This window comes from Paramisgurnus dabryanus, chromosome 2 (assembly GCF_030506205.2).
Source record: "Paramisgurnus dabryanus chromosome 2, PD_genome_1.1, whole genome shotgun sequence".
NCBI lineage: Eukaryota > Metazoa > Chordata > Actinopteri > Cypriniformes > Cobitidae > Paramisgurnus > Paramisgurnus dabryanus.
The window spans coordinates 54,331,098-54,355,155 of NC_133338.1; the positions used below are offsets into that span (position 1 = coordinate 54,331,098).

At 34.7% G+C, this 24,058-nt stretch overlaps 1 protein-coding gene across 4 annotated transcripts in view; it reads right to left on the reverse strand.

Annotated features, from left to right (window-relative positions):
- Positions 1–21,679, reverse strand: part of unm_hu7910 (un-named hu7910) — a 34,559-nt gene extending 12,880 nt beyond the window's left edge. Inside the window, exons 1-8 of one of the 4 annotated variants that reach the window (XM_065261770.2) lie at positions 21,521–21,679; positions 13,327–13,479; positions 13,112–13,183; positions 4,868–4,915; positions 3,616–3,699; positions 3,234–3,416; positions 3,070–3,155; positions 2,901–2,987 (exon numbers count right to left, since the gene is read on the reverse strand). In XM_065261770.2, coding sequence (XP_065117842.1) covers positions 2,901–2,987; positions 3,070–3,155; positions 3,234–3,416; positions 3,616–3,699; positions 4,868–4,915; positions 13,112–13,183; positions 13,327–13,479; positions 21,521–21,560 — 753 coding nt within the window. In that variant the 5' untranslated portion in view covers positions 21,561–21,679. Of the gene's footprint in view, positions 1–2,900; positions 2,988–3,069; positions 3,156–3,233; positions 3,417–3,615; positions 3,700–4,867; positions 4,916–6,533; positions 10,445–10,981; positions 11,021–11,795; positions 11,886–13,111; positions 13,184–13,326; positions 13,480–15,376; positions 15,426–21,520 lie in introns of those variants that run through there. The other 3 variants (XM_065261768.1, XM_065261766.1, XM_065261769.1) reach the window with 3 other exon arrangements.
- Between the last annotated feature and the right edge of the window lie 2,379 nt (positions 21,680–24,058).

Below are 24,058 nucleotides of genomic sequence, written 5' to 3' on the forward strand. Positions count from 1 at the left end.
ATACTTGCCCGGATCCCACGCACGCATCTGCAGTTATATACATTTTACAAAACCGGTATTCATTAGATTTTAAGAACTTTTTTGCCACTTTTAAAACTGTAAAACTAAATAAAAAAGAAATCATATGCCGATTGAGCATGTAAGCATATGTTTTCTTGTTCGCTCCACGCAACACGGGTTTAAACGCCGTTTTTTTTCTAAAGAATAATGTTTAAACTTTATTGGTGGTGGTTGAGAATAATTTATATTGCAGAATAATGTATATTGCATTTTAGCGCAATATAAATGTATCATTGTTATTCTTAATATAAAAGAATACTAATATATTTTTTACAACATTTTTAACTTTAAAACATACATATAAAGATGCTTTGTACAATAGCTTTGCTTCTGACAACAATTTTCTGTAATAAATCAGTAAATCAATCACAAAATGTGTTGAAAGTGGCGAATAAAATGCTTGTCAATTCAAACAAAGGTGTATAAAACCGCTTTAATTAACAATAACTAAACTGTGCTCTTTTGCATACCTCTACTTTTCTCACGTCTTTCTTTATACCACCTTTATCTTTTTAAAATCTTGCCACTTTTAGAAATAATTTGTTTGCATTTTTTGTATACTGCACACTTTATTTGCATCAACTATACCCATAATAACATTTTCTACGTTTTTCTTTCAATAAAAATAAACTTATTTATTATTGTCTTAACTTAAAACTTTGTTTTTTAATTTATAAATTAGATTTTATATAAATAAGTTTTAAAAGTGTTGACTGCGAACGTCTGAGATAAGATATCTGGAAGGACCTATAATATACGCCTATAATATATGTACATTTTAAATTAAAATGTCTGTTCTATTTCTAGCCATTTATTTTGTTTTGACCAACTAAAAAATACATAAGTGACATTAAGAGATTTTATAAAGTTACTTTAATCCATTATTTTAGTAATATATTTACAAAGCCACTGAATATTTTTACTGTTATGAATAACGGCTGAAAGGATAAAAAAAAATCATAACACTGACTGCCTATATGCGCAAGAAAGGTATTACTAAAGTTTTAAATATTTAAAACTAAATAAAGATATCATATGCCCACTGTACAGTATGTAAGCATAGGCCCATGTTTTCTTGTTCGCTCTGCGTGGGTTTAAACGCCGTTTTTAAAGAATATTTTTTAAACTTTATTGGTGGTGGTTGAGAAGAATTCCTCTTTCCATATGTAAAGCAATTTATGCTAATATATTTTTACAACATTTTTAACTTTAAAACATGTATTTTTATACCACATGAATCTCTTTAAAATATTAATACTTTTAGAAAAACTGACATGATTATTAATATTATGAACAAACAATGAAACGGTGTCAAAATTCGACAACACAAATAATTAAGATATTCATTGTAAATAGAGTTAAGTGTATTAGGCTCACACTAAATTCTTTGTTGCACTTAGTATAAATGCCCATTGCACGTACAGTCATCTTTATATATGTATGCGCTGTTATGCTGGCAAGAATTGGTTGACGTCACTTTGCTGTTTTAATAGAAATGTTAAATATTCAGCAATGCCCTTATTAACTTCTGGAAACAACCGCAATGACAACGCATATAAAAATGTAGTTTTTTATGCGCCACCTGGTGGATTTTCTGTGAAGCGAAACACATTAAGGGAAAAGGGAAAGTAGCCCCCCCCGAAAACACTTGCAGAATTCTGCGTGACTCCGCGAGACGATTTGGCGAATGCCGCGGGAGAAAACGCGCGTTTTTAAAGGCCACATCTGTAGCTAATTTGCATTTCTCATTTGACCATTTGCAAGGACCCAAAGAGTCACGGAAAAGCTAAATAGAGAGGCTAAAACGAAAAACAAATCCAATAGCGAAAAGAATAAGGAGAACCATCGGGAAAATGAAAACAGAAATGTAAAACGGAAATGCACTTTTAAATGCCTAATTTAAACCTGTATTTGTAGTTCAATTTATAAATCTAGTTATTTATTTCTCTTTTTAAATCACTTTTTGAAATACATTTTGAAATTCCATTATTTAATTAAGAATTTATAAATGCAATTTAAAATGATGAACTTATTGAGTGTTTTATGTTGTTTTTGTAAATTGTTATATTAATTTGAACTATTTATTAATGGATTAATATTTCATTTCTACGTTATTTTTATAATCTCACTTTTTATTGCCTAATAAAATGTTACATAATGATTATTTTGTAACTTTGTCTATTTATTTATAGATTAATTAATGAATTTTTAAACAAATCTATTAATTGCTATTTTTATTGTCCAGGTAGTTATTAAATATTAAAGTTCTTTATTACATTTTGCATGACTCTTGTAGTCCTCCATACTGGTGGCAGCTTTTTCCAGTCACAGATATGTGAGCGTATGACTCACGTGTTTAAGAAAGCCTCCCTCACTAATTGTAAAATGACCAGTAGGTGGCAGAATGATACAAACGGTCAAGCGGTTACTGTTATGTTATCAGTAGAATATCTCACGGCTGGGCAGGGCTCTTAGCCAATCAGATTGAGAACCAGAAAGTTGTATAAAGTAAATGATCTCACTGGTAGAGTATGCTAAGTTATGTATGCTTTGCACTACTTTATTCATACTGTATACATGCTCTATCATACTTTATATCTTTTCATTGATATTTCACACTACTTAATAATACCTCATTAGTAATGTAAACTGCTCATTTATATTGTACACTCTCTCATCCATACTCTATACAAGCTCATTCATACTGTCCATTATATAAAAGATATCGTATAATACCTCAATGATGGCATTACTGCTTGTTAGAAGCAGAACAGATTTGAGTTTATATTTTCTGATGTGCGTGTGATCTAAACAGTGATGTTGACTTGAGTTTGTGTTACCTGTGCTTTGCCATATCGACACCTGGGGCTGTGAGGGTACTTTTGGATAAGAGCTTCAAAAGCACGAAGAGATTCCTCAGCATTTCCCTGGAAAGAGTATTTTTAAACGTTAGACGTTTTTAAAAGCAATTGTAAGGTGAACTATTTTTCCAACCCTATATGTTTTTACCTTTTTGCGCAACTTCTCTGCAGCGTTGATCTCCGATTTGATGGTTTTGTCAAATTTATTAAGGAGTTTTGGTTTCTTCTTTTTGGCTGTGTAGAAAGATGTCAGACCTTCAAATAAAAGGATATCATCAATGGATTAACAGTGTTAAAGTGAGCTGAGCTTACCTTCTGTCTCTGGTGTTTGTTCATCTGTTGATTCTGAATGTGTTACAGGTGTAGAAACTGATTCTGATTCAGCTTGAGTTGCTATTGGTGGCTCTGTTTTGAGTTGAGTTGTAGGATCTGTTGTGGACTCTACTGAAATCTCATCACTGGGTGTAGATTCAGATTGAGGCTGTGCTGTAGGCTCTTAAATAGACACACATTTTGTAAAAATGTGTAAATAATAAAAAAAAAGAATTGTGCATGCATTACTTTTGTTTTCAACAGGGAGAGATTGTGCATCTTATTCTAAAATGCAACAAATTCAATTGTTTAAAAACAATGTCTGCCTTTCATGGCAAAATAAAATTGTGTATTAAGAATATAACTATTTTTGTTAGGTTACCATTGTTAGAAATAACTGACTCTGTATCTTTCTCACTCGAACGCAATGTTTCTTCCGATTTTATGTTTATTTCTTCTGATGAACCTAAAAAAGGACCAATAGTGAAATTTATGAACAATGGAACAAGAAATACAAAATTTTGTTTCATGCTATTTCTTGTTACATGACAACAAAATGACTAACAGGGCCATTCCACCGAATCTGTGCCATTTCTGTCCCCAGGATATTATATGTATAAAAATACATTTTATTATTTATTATTATTAAGTGTCCTGCATGTTCGTCTAACACCAAATTTAAACTATATAATTTAAAACAATAAAAGAAAATAGAAAACTGCATTTTTATCCATCCCTGCTTTCTAGTTATATATTTTACCTTAAAATATAAAGCATAAAATCCTTCAGATATCTTTATTTTTTGCATTTTTGTGTGGGTCCATATCTTTGCTTTAAAGGGGACATATCACAATACCTTTTTAAGAGGTAAAATAAAGTCTTTGGTCTCCCCAAGGAATACACCACAAGTCACATTTTTAAAAGGAAGTGACATCATCTGGATCTTCCGAAGAGCATGCGAAGATCACTTTTCTTATTTTTTTCTGTATATTTAATGATATTGATGCTATGCCTGTGAATGACAATCTTAATGTTCAGTCCTGTTATATTATTTCTTTGATGTTATGGGTTTATTTCTAAATAAAAACATTTGGTAAATCACTAGAATTTACTAAGTGCTATTAGCACACATTTAATGCAGCTATATTTCATGTATTTGCTCAATCTATGCTAAAAACTCAGTCCTGTTACTTTCAGTCCTGTTACAAAAATGCCTCCATCCTCCATAAAGAAACCATGTTAAAAATAAACTAGTTACCTAGAATGACCAATACTCATTTTGAAAAGTAAAATATGTGTGTTATTAGATTTAGTGATTAAAAAATTACTTTAATTTTGTTGAGTTACAACATGCAAATGGCACAGATTCGGTGGAATGGCCCAACAGCATTTAGCAGACAAACCTTTGTAAAAAATAATATTCATATTTAAAACAACTATGCTTTACTACTAATAATTTATTTTAAAATATAATAAAATATTATGAAAGAAAAAGCAGTCTACCCTTCTTAGGTACAGTTAATAAAGTATCTCTATAAAAACATCCAGACATACAGAAAGAGTGTGAAGTTCACCCAACGATGAACAGTAAACATTACCCAAACTGATAAGGATCTTTTGAATGGTTTCCTTACCTTTTTCTAAAGGGTTTTCATGTGATGTCACAGGTCTCTCTTTCAGTCCTGAAAACAAAATCCCAGAATGTTTGACACAACTATTTTTGTATTGTGGGATATAATATCCAGTGTATTGTGTGTATAATCCAGTGTATAATATCATGCTATAATTTTGAGGCTATATTGCCCACCCCTAGCACCAACTAAGCAGTCACAACTTTGTTTTTAGCGTTGTAATAAGATTATAAATCATATAAATGGGAGCTCTTCAGTGTGCAGATTTTTTCTTTGTTATTTGTACTATATATTCGATCCTACATCCGTACTTGACATGGATGTGCGTGATTTTTTTTGTCTCACGATATGTCATTACCATGTACAGTTTTACATATACAGCAAGCTAAGCTAATGTTAGCAGTCTTCTACTAAGCAAACTGACAGGGTGACAGTGGCAAAGAACCAAAACTCCAATTGTGGAGGAGAAACCAGGCTTAGCTGATAGGGTCAGATCTCCTACGACATGCTATAGCCGCACTGCGTAACTTTTGGTTAAAGTGGTAGCTTATAATAGTGATTATTAATTTTATATTGGTTTAAAACTGTCAGGTAAAATTTTGTGGCAGATGTCAAGTAAGTGAAGAATGATAATAAAAATATCATTAATTATATCAGAATTAATATACACACCTGACATGGTTACCTAGTTCTAGTTTAAGTCAATGAAATAGAACTAAACTCTTATGACTTTTTCACACTTGAATATCTTTCACACAGTGTGTTGCTCCCAGAAAATTGCCCAAAAATGTCCAGAGTGCCTTCTGTGTGAATGCAAACACTTCCTGGAATTGATTATGGGATCGTTCCCAAAAGGGGACCTACTGTGGTAACATTGCCTATTGCCTTAACATTTCAGGAACCCGTATTGTGTTAACAAAAACAAATGGCTTTTGTGGACTAAATGCAACTTCTGGTAAACCTCCACATATAATCAATAGCAACAATGTCCCTATACAGTAGTTTATTTCTTATAACAAGATAAATAAATGACAATAACCTTCATTCAGACACACACACACACACACACACACAAACCAGGTCATGTATCAACCAGACTTTTTTAGGAAAAAGATTTCACATTTATTGGAATCAATAACCTACAGTAATTTAACATCTCGACACACATAATTTTTTCAATGAACATACTTAATAAACTTTTTTAAAGGATTAAAAGAGTTTTTTTAACAAACACTGATCTGTGTTTAAACAGTATGATATGCATGCTTCTGTCTAAACTCAAGACCAAAAACCATACCTATAATAACTAAGATATAGGTAACTAATTTAAATAATTTAGGTATTAAACGAAATCACTACTGACAGGGCGTAGTACATTGGAAAATATAGATACTCTATGCAAACACATATACTGTACAGGTTAAAACGCAATACTAGTCCAAAATCACATGCCCACCTTTCAGTTGAAATGTATATTAAAATGTAAAAGCTAAATTAAATATGTATCCTATTTACATTGGGAGAGGAACCAAAGAGATTTTATCACCCAAATTTAGAAAAAGCACCAGATTTAGACATCATTTGTCCATGATATCAACACACCACAAATCAAATGGTCATTCTTTATTCTTTTGAAAACTATGTTTGTGAGGATGTTAATCCGAAGATGTTTTTTTTTCAGAAATTAGAAAAAGTTTAATTTGCAGATAATACTGATGTTCTGACTGTAATACTAATTAATTGTCCATGTTACCAGCACACAATACCAGTACTGTGTGTTGTTGACCCATATATGCAATGACAAGAAATTAGCAATGTGTTTACAACAAACCCCTATAAAGTCTCAAACATCATTCTAAAAACTAAATAATGCCAGAAAAACATGGTTGATCACAACAACATAAACAGATCAACTGAGAGACTACATTCAAATATTTGCACTTTCAAAACATCACTTGTCACACTTTAATATTATTTAAGTAAACTGCAATATAAACAAAAACCGTAATGTAATTCAAACATAATCAGCTGAAAAGAAACAGTAACCAGTTACATTTTAAATGTAAATACTCCTATAGATTCATATACAGTACACTATAGTACTAGTGTACTAGTGTACAAAGGGCAAAAATGTGCTAGACATCCATGACATTCAGTCATTTATTAAATTAATTCATAAATGACTGTATATGCAAGTTAATCCTCATTATACTTTAGCACGTTCATCTTACGTCATACAATCTCATTTACTGGCTCAGATAACACAATACTTATCTTATAATAACAGATAAGTGATCAATATGATCGGTGGTGTGTGCGTGGTCAACATTCGTTGTACCTACATGAGTTGCTTTATGTAAGATGTTAACAAACATCAGCACAATGCAAAAAGACTTTCTCCAATAACAACAGAGGACAATCTGTGTGCAGAACTGGACATTTTGTCTCTGTTTATGTCCCTTGTTACAGTCTGTCACAATGCTGAACTCACGTAAATGCATTTTATGATTTCAGTTGTATAATTTTTTGTTCAGAAAACAACAACCAACATTTTTGCTGCCTCTAAAACAAAAGTCTGTTTTTAAGAAACTACTAACAAACTACTCTGTATGAGATACAAGATAAAACATTCAAGTCAAATTAAGTTAACTATATTAAATCTAATAATAATATCAATAACTTTACTTTTAAACTGTAAAAAGGGAAAGTTGCATCTAATTCTTTAAGTGAAAAAAGAATTAGGTGAAAAAAATAAAAAAATTACTTCAAATGGTAACACCATTTAAGCTAAATTGAAGTAACTTTTTAAAGTGAATCCAACTTTCACTTTAGAGTTAACTACAAATGACAAACAAAAAGTTATACATTAAACCTATTAAAGTAAACCATATACATTTATTTAAAAAATATACCAAGATAATACACGGCTTAACAACGGATAGCCCGATGGCCCAGGGCCAACATGAACGATGCTTGAGCCAGTTGACAGAAGTGTCACTTCTCCGATCGTCACTAAAGTTTATCATTTGCATGTGTTTTAGGCCTTGCCTATTTTAATATACAAGCAAAGAAGATGCGAAAAAGAGGGCCTTGTCAATGTGCTATTCACACGTTGTTTAAGTTCTGTGTTTGCGCATGGAAAGTCACATCTTAAAGTTTCACACAGCGCCCAAATACTGAGTTCGCACTTTCTTGCATTTTTAACGAACATATTTACACAAAATGATTTTGTGTCAACATAAACAGAAATGACTTACTAAACTAATAAAACCTGCAAGCCACACTAATTCATATGATTAATAGCAACATGAATTCAATATTTTTCTACAACAAAGACTTTAATGAATCACTGAATTATTGATTCGAACAGTGAATCGTTTTATATGAACCATCTAAACGTGCAGATATGCAGAAATGAGTGAACTTCTCAATGACTCTTAAGATGGAGTTTAGCCGAGCAGATCTGAATATCAGTTTTTTCACTTGTAAAGGTGTACACTGTACTAAAAACAGCACTGCAGTATTTAGTTATACTGAAAATGCTACACTGTTCTAAAAACAGTCGAGTTATTGTCACGCTACATAAAATGTTAGTAATGTGACTTCTGCTGCAGGTAAAGAGATAAATTCACTTTGTATTAACCTTTATTTAATCAAAGGTTTACATCGCTTCACATGTGGTTATACATTCAATTATTTATCATCAATTTCGGTTTCTCTTGTTTGAGGACTTAAGGAGACCGTGAGTGGATATTTTGTTCTTTTTGTTATTCTTTTCATCTTTCTTCTTTTCATCATCTGCATCTTTCTCATTCTCTGATTGGTCAGCCTTTCGTCCTTTAGTTGTCTTTTCCTTTGTTTGTGTCTCTTTGTCTTTTTCTGTCTCAGCTAGTTTAGCTTTTGCACTTTTTACTTTTTCATCTTTGTCGTTTTCTGATTTCTTTGAAGCAAGTTTCTCTTTTTCTGCTCTCCCTTTCTCTGCCTTTTCTTTGGCCAATCTTTCTTTCTCCAATCTCTCTTTTTCCAATCTTTCTTTTTCAGCTTTTTCTTTGGCCAATCTTTCTTTCTCCAATCTCTCTTTTTCCAATCTTTCTTTTTCAGCTTTTTCTTTGGCCAATCTTTCTTTCTCAGCTTTTTCTTTGGCCAATCTTTCTTTCTCCAATCTCTCTTTTTCCAATCTTTCTTTCTCAGCTTTTTCTTTGGCGAGTCTTTCTTTCTCCAATCGCTCTTTTTCTGCTTTTTCTTTGGCCAATCTCTCTTTTTCTGCTTTTTCTTTCTCCAATCTTTCTTTCTCAGCTTTTTCTTTGGCCAATCTTTCTTTCTCTGCTTTTTCTTTGGCCAATCTTTCTTTCTCCAATCTCTCTTTTTCCAATCTTTCTTTTTCAGCTTTTTCTTTGGCCAATCTCTCTTTTTCCAATCTTTCTTTTTCAGCTTTTTCTTTGGCCAATCTTTCTTTCTCTGCTTTTTCTGTGGCCAATCTTTCTTTCTCCAATCTTTCTTTCTCTGCTTTTTCTTTGGCCAATCTTTCTTTCTCTAATCTCTCTTTTTCTAATCTCTCTTTTTCTGCTTTTTCTTTGGCCAATCTTTCTTTCTCCGCTTTTTCTTTGGCCAATCTTTCTTTCTCCAATCTCTCTTTTTCCAATCTTTCTTTCTCAGCTTTTTCTTTGGCCAATCTTTCTTTCTCCAATCTCTCTTTTTCCAATCTTTCTTTCTCAGCTTTTTCTTTGGCCAATCTTTCTTTCTCCAATCTCTCTTTTTCCAATCTTTCTTTCTCCGCTTTTTCTTTGGCCAATCTTTCTTTTTCAGCTTTTTCTTTGGCCAATCTTTCTTTCTCCAATCTCTCTTTTTCCAATCTTTCTTTCTCCGCTTTTTCTTTGGCCAATCTTTCTTTCTCCGCTTTTTCTTTGGCCAATCTTTCTTTTTCTAATCTTTCTTTTTCCAATCTTTCTTTTTCAGCTTTTTCTTTGGCCAATCTTTCTTTCTCCAATCTCTCTTTTTCCAATCTTTCTTTCTCCGCTTTTTCTTTGGCCAATCTTTCTTTCTCCACTTTTTCTTTGGCCAATCTTTCTTTTTCTAATCTCTCTTTTTCTAATCTTTCTTTTTCTAATCTCTCTTTTTCCAGTCTTTCCTTCTCCACTTTTTCATTGGCCAATCTTTCTTTTTCTAATCTCTCTTTCTCCAATCGTTCTTTCTCAGCCTTTTCTTTCTCCAATCTTTCCTTCTCTGCCTTTTCTTTGGCCAATCTTTCTTTTTCTAATCTCTCTTTTTCCAATCTTTCCTTCTCCGCTTTTTCTTTGGCCAATCTTTCTTTTTCTGCTCTCTCTTTCTCCGCCTTTAGCATGGCTAGTTTCTCTTGTTCTATTCGTTCTTGTTCTTTTCGAAGTTTAGCTTCTGCTTCCTCTTTGGCTTTCTTAGCAGCAAGAGCAGCTTGTCTATCTTCTTCCTCTTTAGCCAAAACATTACGGACCTCAGCAAGGGCTAATTTGGCGATCTTTTTGGCTTCAATCTTCTCATGAATCAATCGTAACTGCTCCTTCAGAGCTGCTTTTAGCTTTCGCCCAACGTCTCTGGTGGGAAGCTCTGAGAACGAGGGGACAAAATACTGAGTTCACATCTCTAGACACTCATCTTGCTTTTCCCATGCAAACATTTAAACCAAGCTGCTGAGCCGTCTTACGCCTGAGTAATGTTAATAATGGTCATAATACGTAAGTAGGTTAAAACACACACACCTAAAGCATTTATTTTTATTTAGATGTTTATATTCACACCATAATCTGTGACCTTTCTAAACTATATTAAGAATGTTTTAATTTAGAGAGCGGTGAAGAAAGTAAAACGTCTTAGCTAGACATTAAGATAATGACATTTAAAATAAAGTCTATTCTGTTCATAGATAAATGTCATAAAAACATTTATCTAAAATGTGGCCACATCTTTATGCATTATCAAACAGACCACAGTAAAATGCATGGTATCATGCACACTATGAAGCTGTTTTAGTGTTGCTAAAGGTAGTTACACAACACATCATCTTATCACAGTTGTGGTTTAGGATATTATCATGCATGCACAAAAATTAATTGTGCATCTGTCAACAGAACCCATGCTAGATACCTTTGTCCTTCTCTGGCCCCACTTCTTTTGCTCTCTCATCTGCATTAAATGTGGGACACACAGCAAGTTAAGATTTTTGCCTAAAAGTTAAATCCGTGTTTGCAATCAAGCAACAACACATGGCCCAAAACATCAACAATCCAATATCCCATACTGATCCAAGACACACTATCACATACAACACCCTACGTAGGCAACGAGCAATAGACCCAACATAGCTCCCAGGTTTCAAATTAGCATCATCCAAGCACAAATTACATGACAAAACAAAATAATCAAATTATTCAGTGCCATTACAGCTAGGAAGAGTCAGGATAAATAACCCAGCTTAAGAAAGCTGAAGAAAGGAAGCCATATACACACAGGGTGGCATTAAGGTATGTCAATTTTCATTATTGGGTTAACTATTCCTTTAATATCAGGAATACTGAAGCCGTATTTGTGGCCTATATACATGCAAAGAGTCTAGAAGGTAATGCAACTTAATGCAAGCTTATTACAAGTACCAGTAATCACAGAATCACAAAACGTTTTCATTACTGTAGTGATTACATTACTTGACCTTTATGTTACATGTTGCACCATGCAAAGAAAAACATAGTGATGCATCAGTCAACCACAACACAGTTCACTACACAGCTGATCAAGTTTGTATGTCAAGGGCCAATGCAATTTTACAGACCTCATTTGATAAGCTAACATGCCTTTTTTCAAGTCTTCTACAATACGTTGATGCAGTTTTCAACAGCAAGACCACAGCAAGCAAACACAAAATGCAGGTACAAGGACATCTGCGTCCTCAAAATGACATTACAATTGAGCTTGGACTGGGCTGCTCTGACAATGGCTTCTGCTGAAATATCTTTTCCTGAGGGTTTTTCCTTAGTGACCACGGTAGCGTTCTCTGATTTAGAAAGGATGAAGATTATGAAATACTTATAAGAACATGTTGTACCCAATTAAGTATTTTAAAGGGTTAATGTGACATTGCTAAAAAGAACGTTATTTGGTGTATTTTGTGAAATGCAATGTGTTAACGTAGTTAAATAACTCCACATGTCGTAAATTATTGTTGCTTCTCTAGGATTGGCCAAATACCTAAATGATACGCTCCTTAGCACAGGGTTTCCCGCAGCACTTTTCAGTTTGGGTGGCCCGCCTAAGCTTGGAAACCCTACCGCCTTAACTAGGTCGTTAAAAAAAAATCACTGCAAAAACGGCAATCAAGTGCATCTCGGAGAATAGCGCGGACGCTCTTCACACCGCAAGTGAAGTTACTGGTTGCCAGTAATCTACTGTAGAAGATGAAGACTGAAAATGTTTTATGTTCATTTAATTTTGAACAAACTGTTGCCAGTAAATAACATAAATGTAAAATCTACAGTAAGTTACTGGCAGCTAGTTGCCAGTAATACTGTAATTTCTACAGAAAATTTACTGTGTATAAACATAAATGCAAACACTTAAATGAAATAGACACATAAGATGTTATTGTTACATTTATTATGCAATTAACTGCCAGGGACATGTCAGAATGGGCCTAATACATCCATTTGACCTTGAAATATTATCATTCACTACCACATGTTTTATACTTAAACATACAAGTGTAGTCAGACCATTCTGAGATATGCAAACTATTTACTAACTGTGTAGACAGGCCGAGAGGAAACTTGTGGTTAAAAGAACCACAACTTCTCCTCTAATTCAGACACAATACAAACTAAAAGTGGATCTATATGTTAATTTCTCTGCAAACCACTGTCTAACTGTATGTTTGAAAATGTCTGTGATGAATAATTAAGATGATATAAAAAGAAAAGAAAAACAAAAGAAGACTTTAAAAACTGGTTTCATCTGTCAAAATCCAGATCACAGACTTTGCAGATGATGGAGTCGGTCAAAAGCCTCCTAAGTGCTATAAAACACTCATAATAGCTACAGGAAATGTTTGCTAGCGGATATTGCTGATAATGAAGCTGTTACCACTTCACTTTACTCGTACACGCTTTAAGTCTTTGGGTCATAAACAAATAGGAGTCTTTTGCACTTTATCTCATTTAAGTATCTGTCACATCAGTCAGTCACGCATGCATGGAAACAAAATGCATACAACTTAAGCCCACTTACCCAACAAAACCTTAGCATCTGCGATGTCAAAGTCTCCATCACCATCAGCATCATACAGTCCTCCTAAACTGCCTTTAGATGAGAAAAGAGAAGACTTGTGATTCACAGAACAATGCAATACCATGTGATGTCTCAGTGGCCGAATGCATAAACCATTTAACAATATAAATGCTTTTATAAGACATAACTAAGGGCGCTTAATCAACCGTACTTACCAACCACATCTTTGTAGTCAACCAGCTCAAACCAGACGACTCCCACAGATAACCAGACACCCAGCATAGCCAACACAAACAGCCAGCTGAATATCGAGTGGCGTTCTGCAGTCTTATTATCGCTCTTAACAGCTGTATTTACAGCTGGAGGATCTGAGGACACGTATATAAACAGATATGAGCATATATGAGAGATGTTAACTGTGTAGATCATATCAGGCCATTTCTGAGAAAACTGCATTAGCTACATTAACCACTTTTATATCGGATACATCCCAACATTAGTAACCACACACTGTATTGATTAAGAGTACATGACAAGTAAAGATGTCAAAGACACATTTCAAATTTAATATCATTATTTGTTTCAATTGAATTTAAGTAGGGCTGCAACTAAAAATTATTTTCATAATCGATTAATCGGCGATTATTTTTTCGATTAATCAACTATTCAGATAAAAACATAAATATTTACCCAATTCGATTTTCACTTAAAGCTAAATAAAGAACTAAATTTTCACATGTAGAAGTGTACTTTTAAAAGTGCAAAAAAACAGAGTTATACTAATATAATCTTTTTGATTTTGATATTATAAGCCTTAAATAAAAAAGTTTGTGCAGCTTTTAAATAGTAAAACATCTTTAATTGTCAAAATATAAATAAACCAAACAAATTTAGTATTGCCACAGATTAATTAACTCATTTTAATCATCAACTTTAGACCTTGATGAGAATTAACATTTTTCATTATTAAAAAAATAAATAAGCTATTATGATATGAAAGTAATACATGCATTGTTACAGTAATAAAAACCTGGATTTTCCCCTTACTTTGAAAACAGATCCTTAATTTGTGGTTCATACTATTTTTATGAAAATCCAACAACAATTAAACAATTACAAACTCACTTATATTAAAGGACAAAATGTAATGTTTTTAACCAGCGTTCGTTTGCGCTTTTACTTCCATCATTGTCCTGTCAGGGTTGCCAGATCCGTGTAACAAAACCAGCCCAATGGCCATTCAAAATTAGTCCACAAGCATCCCACTGACTATTTACTGCCCAAATACCAACAACTAACGAACCAAATCCTTCCATCTCTTGTGAGCTCACAAGTGTGCAGTGGTGGCATTTTGCATGGCCAACATGGGCAGATGCCCAGGGTGGCATTTTGCAGGGGGTGGCACAAGAACCCGTGAAAAAAAACTGAATTGCAAGAATTTAAATTGCATTGCAAGCTGATTTAAGGTTTGCCCCAATATTTTTACTTGCACTCCTAAATTTCTCAATCAGGGGCTACAGTCCTCTTAGTAAAGAAAGTTTGTACGGAGCTCTGAATATATCAGTTTTTATCACTAGTTTTGGCAGTAGTAATATTAGATGATCTGGCTTTGTCCCTTCCTGATTCACAGTAAGTAACAGTAAGACAATGAAATGAGGTCAACATCTCAATGCAAAAAAGTCTGCAGGGAATGTGTTGCACACACAGAGGTGAATAACAAAGGGTTAAAAAATAACTCCAGCGTCATGTAACAGACTGTATTACACTTGCCTGACAAGGTCACCCGTATGTAAAACACACACATAGACAATCATGCACGTTCTCCTGGATGGCTCGACTTATTTTAAAAGGGGAGTGGCTACATGACTGTGGGCGTGGTCTCGTAGGATTAACAGAGTCTCTCAATGATTAGTTCAGACAATTATCATTATAATAACTATATTAATTAGTAAATTAATGAATTATATAAACATCTAACACATAAGAGAAACCATAACAGCATGTAACTACTAATAGCATGCCAGTGTATTAGTTACACACAAGCTTCTGCTATTAAAAGACATTTCATTCTTTGTGAATATCTCTTCACACAACATATGAAAAATGCAAACACACAAATACGTAGATAAAGTTTATACTTCAAGCACATACAAGCATTACATTTGACAACCACTTATGAAACGTTACACTATATCTAACAACTCTAATGTAAAATCTGAAGCCACACCATCCAATTACACACCAAGTCGAACCACATCAGTCTACCTGTCATTTTGGCTCCGTCCACATCAGTTTCTCCCATTCTTGGGACTTTCTAGTTTTTACGAAGAAAACAGAAAAAGAAAGTGAATCTTATTTCTGCGCTCATGAAACACCTCTGCCTGGCTCAGCTGCAATCCGATATATGCAGAGCCTGCTGGGTATTTTTAGTGCGGCTGTACACACACCCTCTTTCAACCTCATATGGAGACAACAGTTATAGCCAAACACACACACATGCACGATGACACAATCAACACTTTGCTAAGCCCCACCTCCCGCTAGTTACCGTTGCTAGGCCTGACAAGCTTTTATGCTGTATTTACACACCAAACGCGAAGCATTGCGTTTCTCACTCTAGATTACTCGTGGAAAGTAACTTCAGGTCATGCAAATTTTTCGCTCAAGTTGAATATATTTTAAACTTGCACAAATTGGAAAATATTTGAAGTCGAATAGCACATGTTTTTGCTGCAATCACGCCACCCAATTCGCGTCATTCGCATCAGCCTGTGCAAGTTTGTGTCTATTTGTGTCTTTGCCAGAGATGCTCTCTGAGCTCGAGTCCAAGTCAAGTCTAAAGTCTTTGATTTCGAGTCCAAGTCAAGACTCAAGTCTCGTTGTAAAAAATAAAACTCTAATAACAAATAAAGAAATTACAAACATTTATAAAAAAGAACAAAGTTGCACATTAAGTAAGGTCTAAAATTAGCATTAGGTACAGAAATCGAATTAAATGAATAATAACACTCTCTTTATTGTACAAATTAAATATTATTATTTTTAAAGCAATAGAAGTGATTTTCTCTTTGTCTTGGGTTGTTTGATTAACATTAATGACACAGGCTTAAGTAGGTTGATTGAGGTTACTGTCTCTTTAAAGGGGCAATCAGTAGGATCTACCCCCATCTAGTGGTGGAATTGTATTTTGCATTCAAACGAACAGTGCTTACTAGCTCCTCCCCTTTCCAAATGCGTGTTGCAACTACGGTAGCCGTTATGTAATCGCTGATCTCCTTGTCCGTTGCAGCTGGTTCACGTGTTCTGACTGAAAATGCGTTGGTAGGCAAGTGCTTTTTGTCCCTCTCTGCTATTATAGTTTATCAATACGGCGGAACAATATGGATGCCTCCTTGGACTTACCCGTTCAATGTAAGTAAAGAGAAGAAATTCTAAGCTTACAAAGAAAAGTCAGATCACTGGCAGAGGTCATTTGACACCAACGAGGACATATTTATGAATAAAGACATTGATTTTGATTAATAAAACACTTAAAATCCTACTTATTGCCCCTTTAAGAACAAATAAGCACAGACTGGTTTCATAAACAAACATAAACAAATGTTTTTATTGGAAAAAGAATACTGTGAGATCATTTTGTGTGTATGTGCCCTGTCAAGAACAGAAAGATTTTATCTTGGCTTACTTTTTGAAACACTTCTCTCCATGTGCACTACTAAGGGCACTTAAACGCATGCTCACACACAGGCGGAGGGCGAATTCCAAACAGCGCTTCAGGAAGAAGATGCATCATAAACATGCGCTTCACATAAAACGTTATGTTGTTTTTCATGGCTCTATTCAGCAAATGTATGTTTATGGACTACAGTATGACACAAAGTAGCGCAACTCTGGACCAGACTGGAGCTGGACCGGACACATTTAACCGCTGCTCACGTTAGCGCCTTTTTGTGGTTAAATTGTTTAACCATTTAAACATTTGCAAGCCTTAGAAACACGTTAATGATAAACTTACCCTATTTAAATTGCATATTAATCCGTGAATCGCATGCGAGGTGAACTGCGAGTCCGTCACAGCTTCCGATGAATGGCACAGCAGCGGCCGATGCAGTTTGTTCGCTAATGTGTGGCCGCATGCGGAGCAGATACGTCACGCGTTACTTCGTGGGCAGGTTGTAGGTAACGGAGGGAGGGGAATAACAGCGAGCTCATAAGACATTTCCTAAAAATAAACATTGTTCACGAGTCCCGCGGCTTGAGTCTGAGTCAAGTATGAAGTCTTTGAGGACGAGTCTCAAGTCGAGTCTGAGGTCACTGTGTGTGCGACTTAAGTCGCACTCGAGTCCGAGTCTCAAACTCGAGTCCCCATCTCTGGTCTTTGCATTGACTTTGTATGTAATCTACAAACTCAAATCATTGAAATCGTGTTTGGTGTGTACGTCCCATTATACATGTACTTTATTGTACCACTGTCAACATTACCAGATTCAGATTACCAGAATCACCTAAGGAATTACCGTATTTTTCAGAATATAAGCCGCGTTTTTTTCATAACTTGTCTGGTGCTGCGTCTTATAGTCAGGTGCACCTTGTAAGTCAGTATGAATTAATTTTGACATTTATGAGGCAAGAGACAACATTACGGTCTACAGCCGCAAGAGTCCGCTATATGCTGCTCCTGTATTTATGTTATTAAATGGATTCAGTGATGTGGAATGACGGAGTATGCAAACTTCACGCTAGTTGGGTGGTGATAGTGCAGTGGATAAGACACTCGCCTTTGGTGTAAGAGACCCGGGTTCGAATCCACTGTGACACACCAATGTGTCCCTGAGCAAGACACTTAACCCCTAGTTGCTCCAGAGGTGTGGGACCTCTGACATATATAGTAATTGTAAGTCGCTTTGGATAAAAGCATCAAGTAAGTAAATAAGTAAGTTGTCTTTTCGGTTAATTAAGACTATTCAACCTTCCAGGTAAGTTCTGTATGCTATGGTTTATCATTTAAATAACTGATAATATTACTTTAACGTACAGAAATCTATTCAGCCTGCTGTTCTGTCTGCTATTGTTTAGTTGAATAACTTGTCTTTCCAGATTAAATGTGTGTTCTTCGGCTTGGATCTTGTGAAATAATTTTCTAAATAAACGCGACGTATAGTCCAGTGCGACTTATATATGTTTTTTCGTCTTGATGCATTTTTGCATGATGCGGCTTATACTCCGGTGCGGCTTATAGTCCGGAAAATACAATACTCAATAACATCTGTATTAACCATGCATTTATGTGAAGATTCCAAAATGTCTATTTTGTACAGCTGCAAAATATCAATGGTGGGCAAGAGCCTGTGTGAGAAAATAGATGTGTGGCGTGAGAGCGTGAAAATGGGGTCAATTGTGTGAGACTTGGTAGCCTCAGAGGTGAAAAGAGTAATAAGATATTCTACTCAAGTAAAAGTACAGTTACTTAAATTATATTTTACTTAAGTACAAGTAAAATTACTGGTCTAAAAATCTACTTAAGTAAAAAGTAGGCAATTTTAACTTAACTTTGCAATGATATTACGCAGCACCCCTTGGTAACTTCAATAGCAGAGACTATTTTTCAGTAGCGCCTCACTGCAGAACAGAACACGACATCCAGGGGGCGGGGTTGGATCCAGATCCAGGGGGCGGGGTTGGATCCAGATCCAGGGGGCGGGTTGGATTCAGATCCAGGGGGCAGGGTTGGATCCAGATCCAGGGGCGGAGCTGGATCCAAATCCAGAGATCTCTTCCCACTGAATTTTGATTGGTCTTTGATTGGTCAGTTTTACCACAAGACACATCATACACGTGTTGTTGCGTTACCATTTCCGCATTGATTCGTAACTAAATTAAGTTATTCTTTTGACAGAAAAACAAACTTTATGACTACAATAAAAGTAGTGACTTTAAGGTGAAATGTGTTTTTGCTATAATGTTTTGGAGTAAAACATTTCGGGCACTACGAGTAATCTTACCACATGTAGTTTAATACCTATGAATGTATACAGTTTAAATATGCATAATTATTAACATATTTGGCAAGTTATTTAGAAATTAATAAATTGAATGTTTATCTTGAACTTGTTTATTTAACTCGTCTTTGCTTACAGCCATTAGGAAACAGGTTTCCTAAACATGGTTTACAGTTAAAAAAAAGTGCTAATAAAAGATATCAAATAAATTTGTGTTTTTATGTGTAAATATATCCTTCAGTGATATCACTCTGTCGGGAACGTCTCCCCTCCCCTTACACTAACTGTGATCATTACTTACTAAATTACTAATCTCTCTCGACTATATTATTAATCAGATGTACACCTAAACTGATAAGAGCAAACGTTGGCGACCACAGGATGCAACTACTTGCGGGCTGCAACCACGCAAATATCCTGCTTCACTTGGCCGAACAAAGTATATAAACTGCGTTATATCATTGCACCTCCTGCAGCCATGTTACAGCAGCAAAGTCCTTGATTACTACGCCAGAATGAAAGTATAGTTCAGTGGTTCCCAAACTTTTTCAGCGTGCGGCCCCCCTTGTGTATGGTGCATTCCTTCGCGGCCCCCCAAAGAAAATTTGTGACAAAAAACTGTTCTAAAACTCAACATTTTAATAAAAAAAAAACATTAAATTATACAAAAAAGTTGTGCTTTTGGTTAGTACTCTTATTTTTTTAGGTTTAATTACACAGAATTCTTGATAAATTAATGTATTTCATAAAATGTCATAAAACTGGGGCCCCCCTGGCACCATCTCGCGGCCCCCAGTTTGAAAACCACTGGTATAGTTCATAGCCATATCTGCCTAGAAAATCACAACTTTTAATTTTCCGTCGGTTTTAGTACACGATGTAACTACAGAAGAGTCATGTTTTAAATATCCAAACTTTTTGCTTATTTTTGAGCGCTAAATGGTCTAATCCAGGTCTCCAACCTTTTTGTGAGCAAGGGCTACCACAATGAATAAAACAATCTGGAGGGCTACTTTTTGATATAGTCTAGTCTACTCAAAACTTTTTTGTTTTTTTCTTATTGATTTTATTTTATTTTATTGTTGATGTGTTTTAGTATTGTTTAAAATGTTAACATACATAAACCAAGCCAAGCTAATATAAAAAATATGTAATAAATAAATATTACAATTGAGACTATTAATTGAATGTGCTTTGGCGGGCACCACGTTGGAGACCCCTGGTCTAATCAAATTTAATGAATTATGCTAAGCTATGCTAAAAGTGGTACCGCCAGACCCGGAGATCAGCTGAATGGATTCCAAAGCAGTAAAAATCAAATGATTAACTCTAGGGGAGCTGGAAAATGAGCAAAAGTGATAGCGATAAGCATCTGGTTTGTTTAATGGTCTGACTAGTTGCTGAAACTGAACTCTTAAACAAATACCTTATTGAAAATAACAAATGTTTTGGTTCCTATGTAATGTAAGTGTTGTTTATTTTGCTTGTTATAAACTACTTTAAAAGGGCTTTGTTGTTATTTATTCTTCGCAGAGTTTACCGGAAATTACGTGATGACCACGAAAGCCACGTGTTTATGTTGTTACTGCTGAAACCGTCTATACAGAATATAAGTTTAGCTTGTTGTGGATATTTCCTAATTATAAGCCTTCTGTGAAATTCTGACTAAATGAAAAAAACATAAAACTTCAAAAACATGTCTTAATTAAAGTCAAATATTCAAATATTAGTAAAAATGCCCATACATTCTTTAATATTAGCCTACTAGTGCTTCTTCAACAACGTTGTTAGCCAATAAGTTCTGATTGGTCAGTAAGGTTTTTAAGGCGAGACTTATTAAATGTGTTAACTATACACATTTTAACATGCTGACAGTAACAAACATACTATGCATCACTCTTACATAAATTATCTTGCCAAATTACTGCTTGTAAAGGCACTGTAGTGCGTTACCATGGTACAGTGATGGTACTCTGGTATCCAAAAAGTATGGTGATGATGATATCTATATATGGTAATATCATATGCTTGATTTATACCATGGCATTTGCATGTGACTTAAGAAATACCATGGTAAATGTCCCCAAAACATTGTATTATTATTGTAACATATCCTAAAATAAGGTATCACTGTTTCTAATTAATCACACTAAATATCATTTAAAACATCCTTGTCATTCAAACACCGTCTCATCGCTGCAGTTATAACAAAACAAAAAAACAAGTTGAAAGGTTTGTCATATATACAGTAAATAACTCTGCAACTACTACAGCTCGTGCATATCTCGCGCGTGCATGTAACAGTTTAAATGATGATACAGAAGTAACGTTACACGAGTAAAGATGAGTACAGAAATAACTTACATTACAAATTATGAACAAATGTGTTTAGTGCACACTTAAGTTTTACCTTTTCTGCCGTGGGTGCGAGGGTTTTTCCTCTGGCCCATGATAATAACGACGAAGTAAATCCCTTTAACTTCAACTCCTTTTTCACGCGCGCCGATCTATGCACAAATCTCACAGAAATCACACTCACACACAGCTGAGGTAAAGCGGAACCACTGCACTTCTGATGGAAGCCGAGTCAATCCAATAGGAATGCGTCCTGAGGATGCGTAAAGCATGAGACAACCAATCAGTGCTCATTCTTTCTAGTCCCGCCCATCTACCGCAACTCTGATGGTCGTTTCTCAATCCGACGGCTGCAGCCTACGGAGGTCGCACATGCAGGCTGCATACGTCATCAAGGCTGGTTTATTTAAAAACACTGAGCATTTCATTCGCCAGTCATGAGCATATTGCAAAAAATGTACGATTAACTAAGAATAATAGTAAACTTTAAAATTGTTAATATTCTGAAATTAGACAGCCTTGATGACGTATGCAGCCTTGAAATGAAACCTCCGGAGGCTGCAGCCTTCGGATTGAGAAACGGCCGAAATAAAACGTGGCAGGAATCACGCAGACGTGTCCTCGCGAGAACTCTGTGTTTAAAAACATTAAATACCACGCTTTAATATGTAGAGGATATTAGCAAGGTTGTAAAAATACAGATACATTAAACTTATTTAAAGTATGAACGCTGTGTCAGAGTCAACTATTCAATAATAGTTATTTAATCAAAATCATATAGTAGTTCCCACATGATGATAAAATGCAGTAGTATACGTCAGTATTTACTATACTAAACTGTAGCACAATATAATAATATAACATAGTATAGCAATATAGTAATCTGTAGTAAGCTAGTCACTGCATATCTAACTAGTTTACTAGCCTATAGTACCTAAAAACTATAGTATAACTCAGTTATTTTCACGTGGGGAAATAAAGGGATAAAGTAATGTTTTTCATGTATTTTTAAACAATCAAGAGGTTAAAATTACAGCCCTTTGAATTAGTTTTCACCCAATTGATAACTTATTAATCTAAATATTAGGGAGATGTTTCCTCTTGTGGTGGTTACAGTCATGCATTACAGACCCAGACCATACAGCCCATTATTAAAAGCTATTTTGCATGATTTATTATTGCATAAGATAATAATTATAGCCATATTACCCCTTTAACATCGGTAATTAATTTGGTTAAATGTTTTTCTAATAATTTACATAGAATAACACACAATGCACGCTTTTGGCTTTATGAAGGTAAACAAATGCCCATAATAAGTTCACTTCTGACTTTTTTCTTTCTCATGACATTCACAGATCCACACGAGGGCGCTAAAGTTAAATCCTCCAACTTCTTTGTACAGATATTTCATATTTAAAGGGACAGTAAGTAGGGTTTTAAGTGTTTTATTAATCAAAATCAATGTCTTTATTCATTTATATTTCAAAATAGCCTACACTATTCGTTTGAATGCAAAATACAATTGTACAACTAGATGGGGTAAATCCTACGTATCGTCCCTTCAAAGATGATAAAGGATAACTTTTTAATAACACATCAATGGATTGTTTACATGATCAGGACGAAGTCGACTACATACTTTATATTACAGTGAGTAGTAGTAAGTAAACAAAGAAAATACTGATTTCAAGTTGACCATAAGATCAAATGATGTTTATTTGTCACTATTGAAAAGAAAGGTTAAGTTTGTACATTGCACATCAAAGTATGATATACACACAGAAAATGTGCTTTTAAATGCATGCACAGGATTGTGGGGTATCACAGGTTTCATTTATGCAGCCGTAAGTCTTGAAACATGATGGATTGTAAACCTACTAACAGTCTTTAGGAGACTTAATGGTGTTGTTGACCATAGATAGAAAGAGAGATCAAGTGAGGTCTGGTGCATTGCTGTGTCTCCACAACATGAATGATAAACCCCCCTTTTCTTTGGGGTTTCTCTCACACTTATTTTCCCTGCAGGATTGACCTGAGTGCAGGTTGCAACAATAAAATATAACGTTATCGCAATATTCATCCAGCAACCAAATTAAAGCAAATACAGCATGAAAAGTATGGGTATAAGTTAAGCATCGTGTTGCCCATCTGTAGGTCTGCAGAGGCAATGCGTTGGGATAAATTAAGAAGAGATTCAGAGGAAAGCAATCTACTGTATTGTGTACAAAACACACAAATAAACAAAAGCCTGAGAGCATCTTAAAGGAGTAGTCCACTTTAAAGATGGGGTCCATTTAGTTTTTATAGCAGGAAAAAAAAAACTATGGTAAGTCAATGGGCCCCATCTAGTAGACTACTCCTTTAATACCGCAGCACAAATACAAAACTTCTGCACTATCTTTATACGCAACTCTTTCAGCAGTGCATAGTTTTCAATGGCTTTCAAACTGATATTGTGTCTGCATTATTATTATCATTTATAAGTCAGAAAGTTGTTATATATTTTGATGAGAATTTCTTTTGTGAGATGTTTTGAAAGACACTAAAAAAAGCTTTAGGCTTTACACACAGTATGATTTAAAAAGAAACC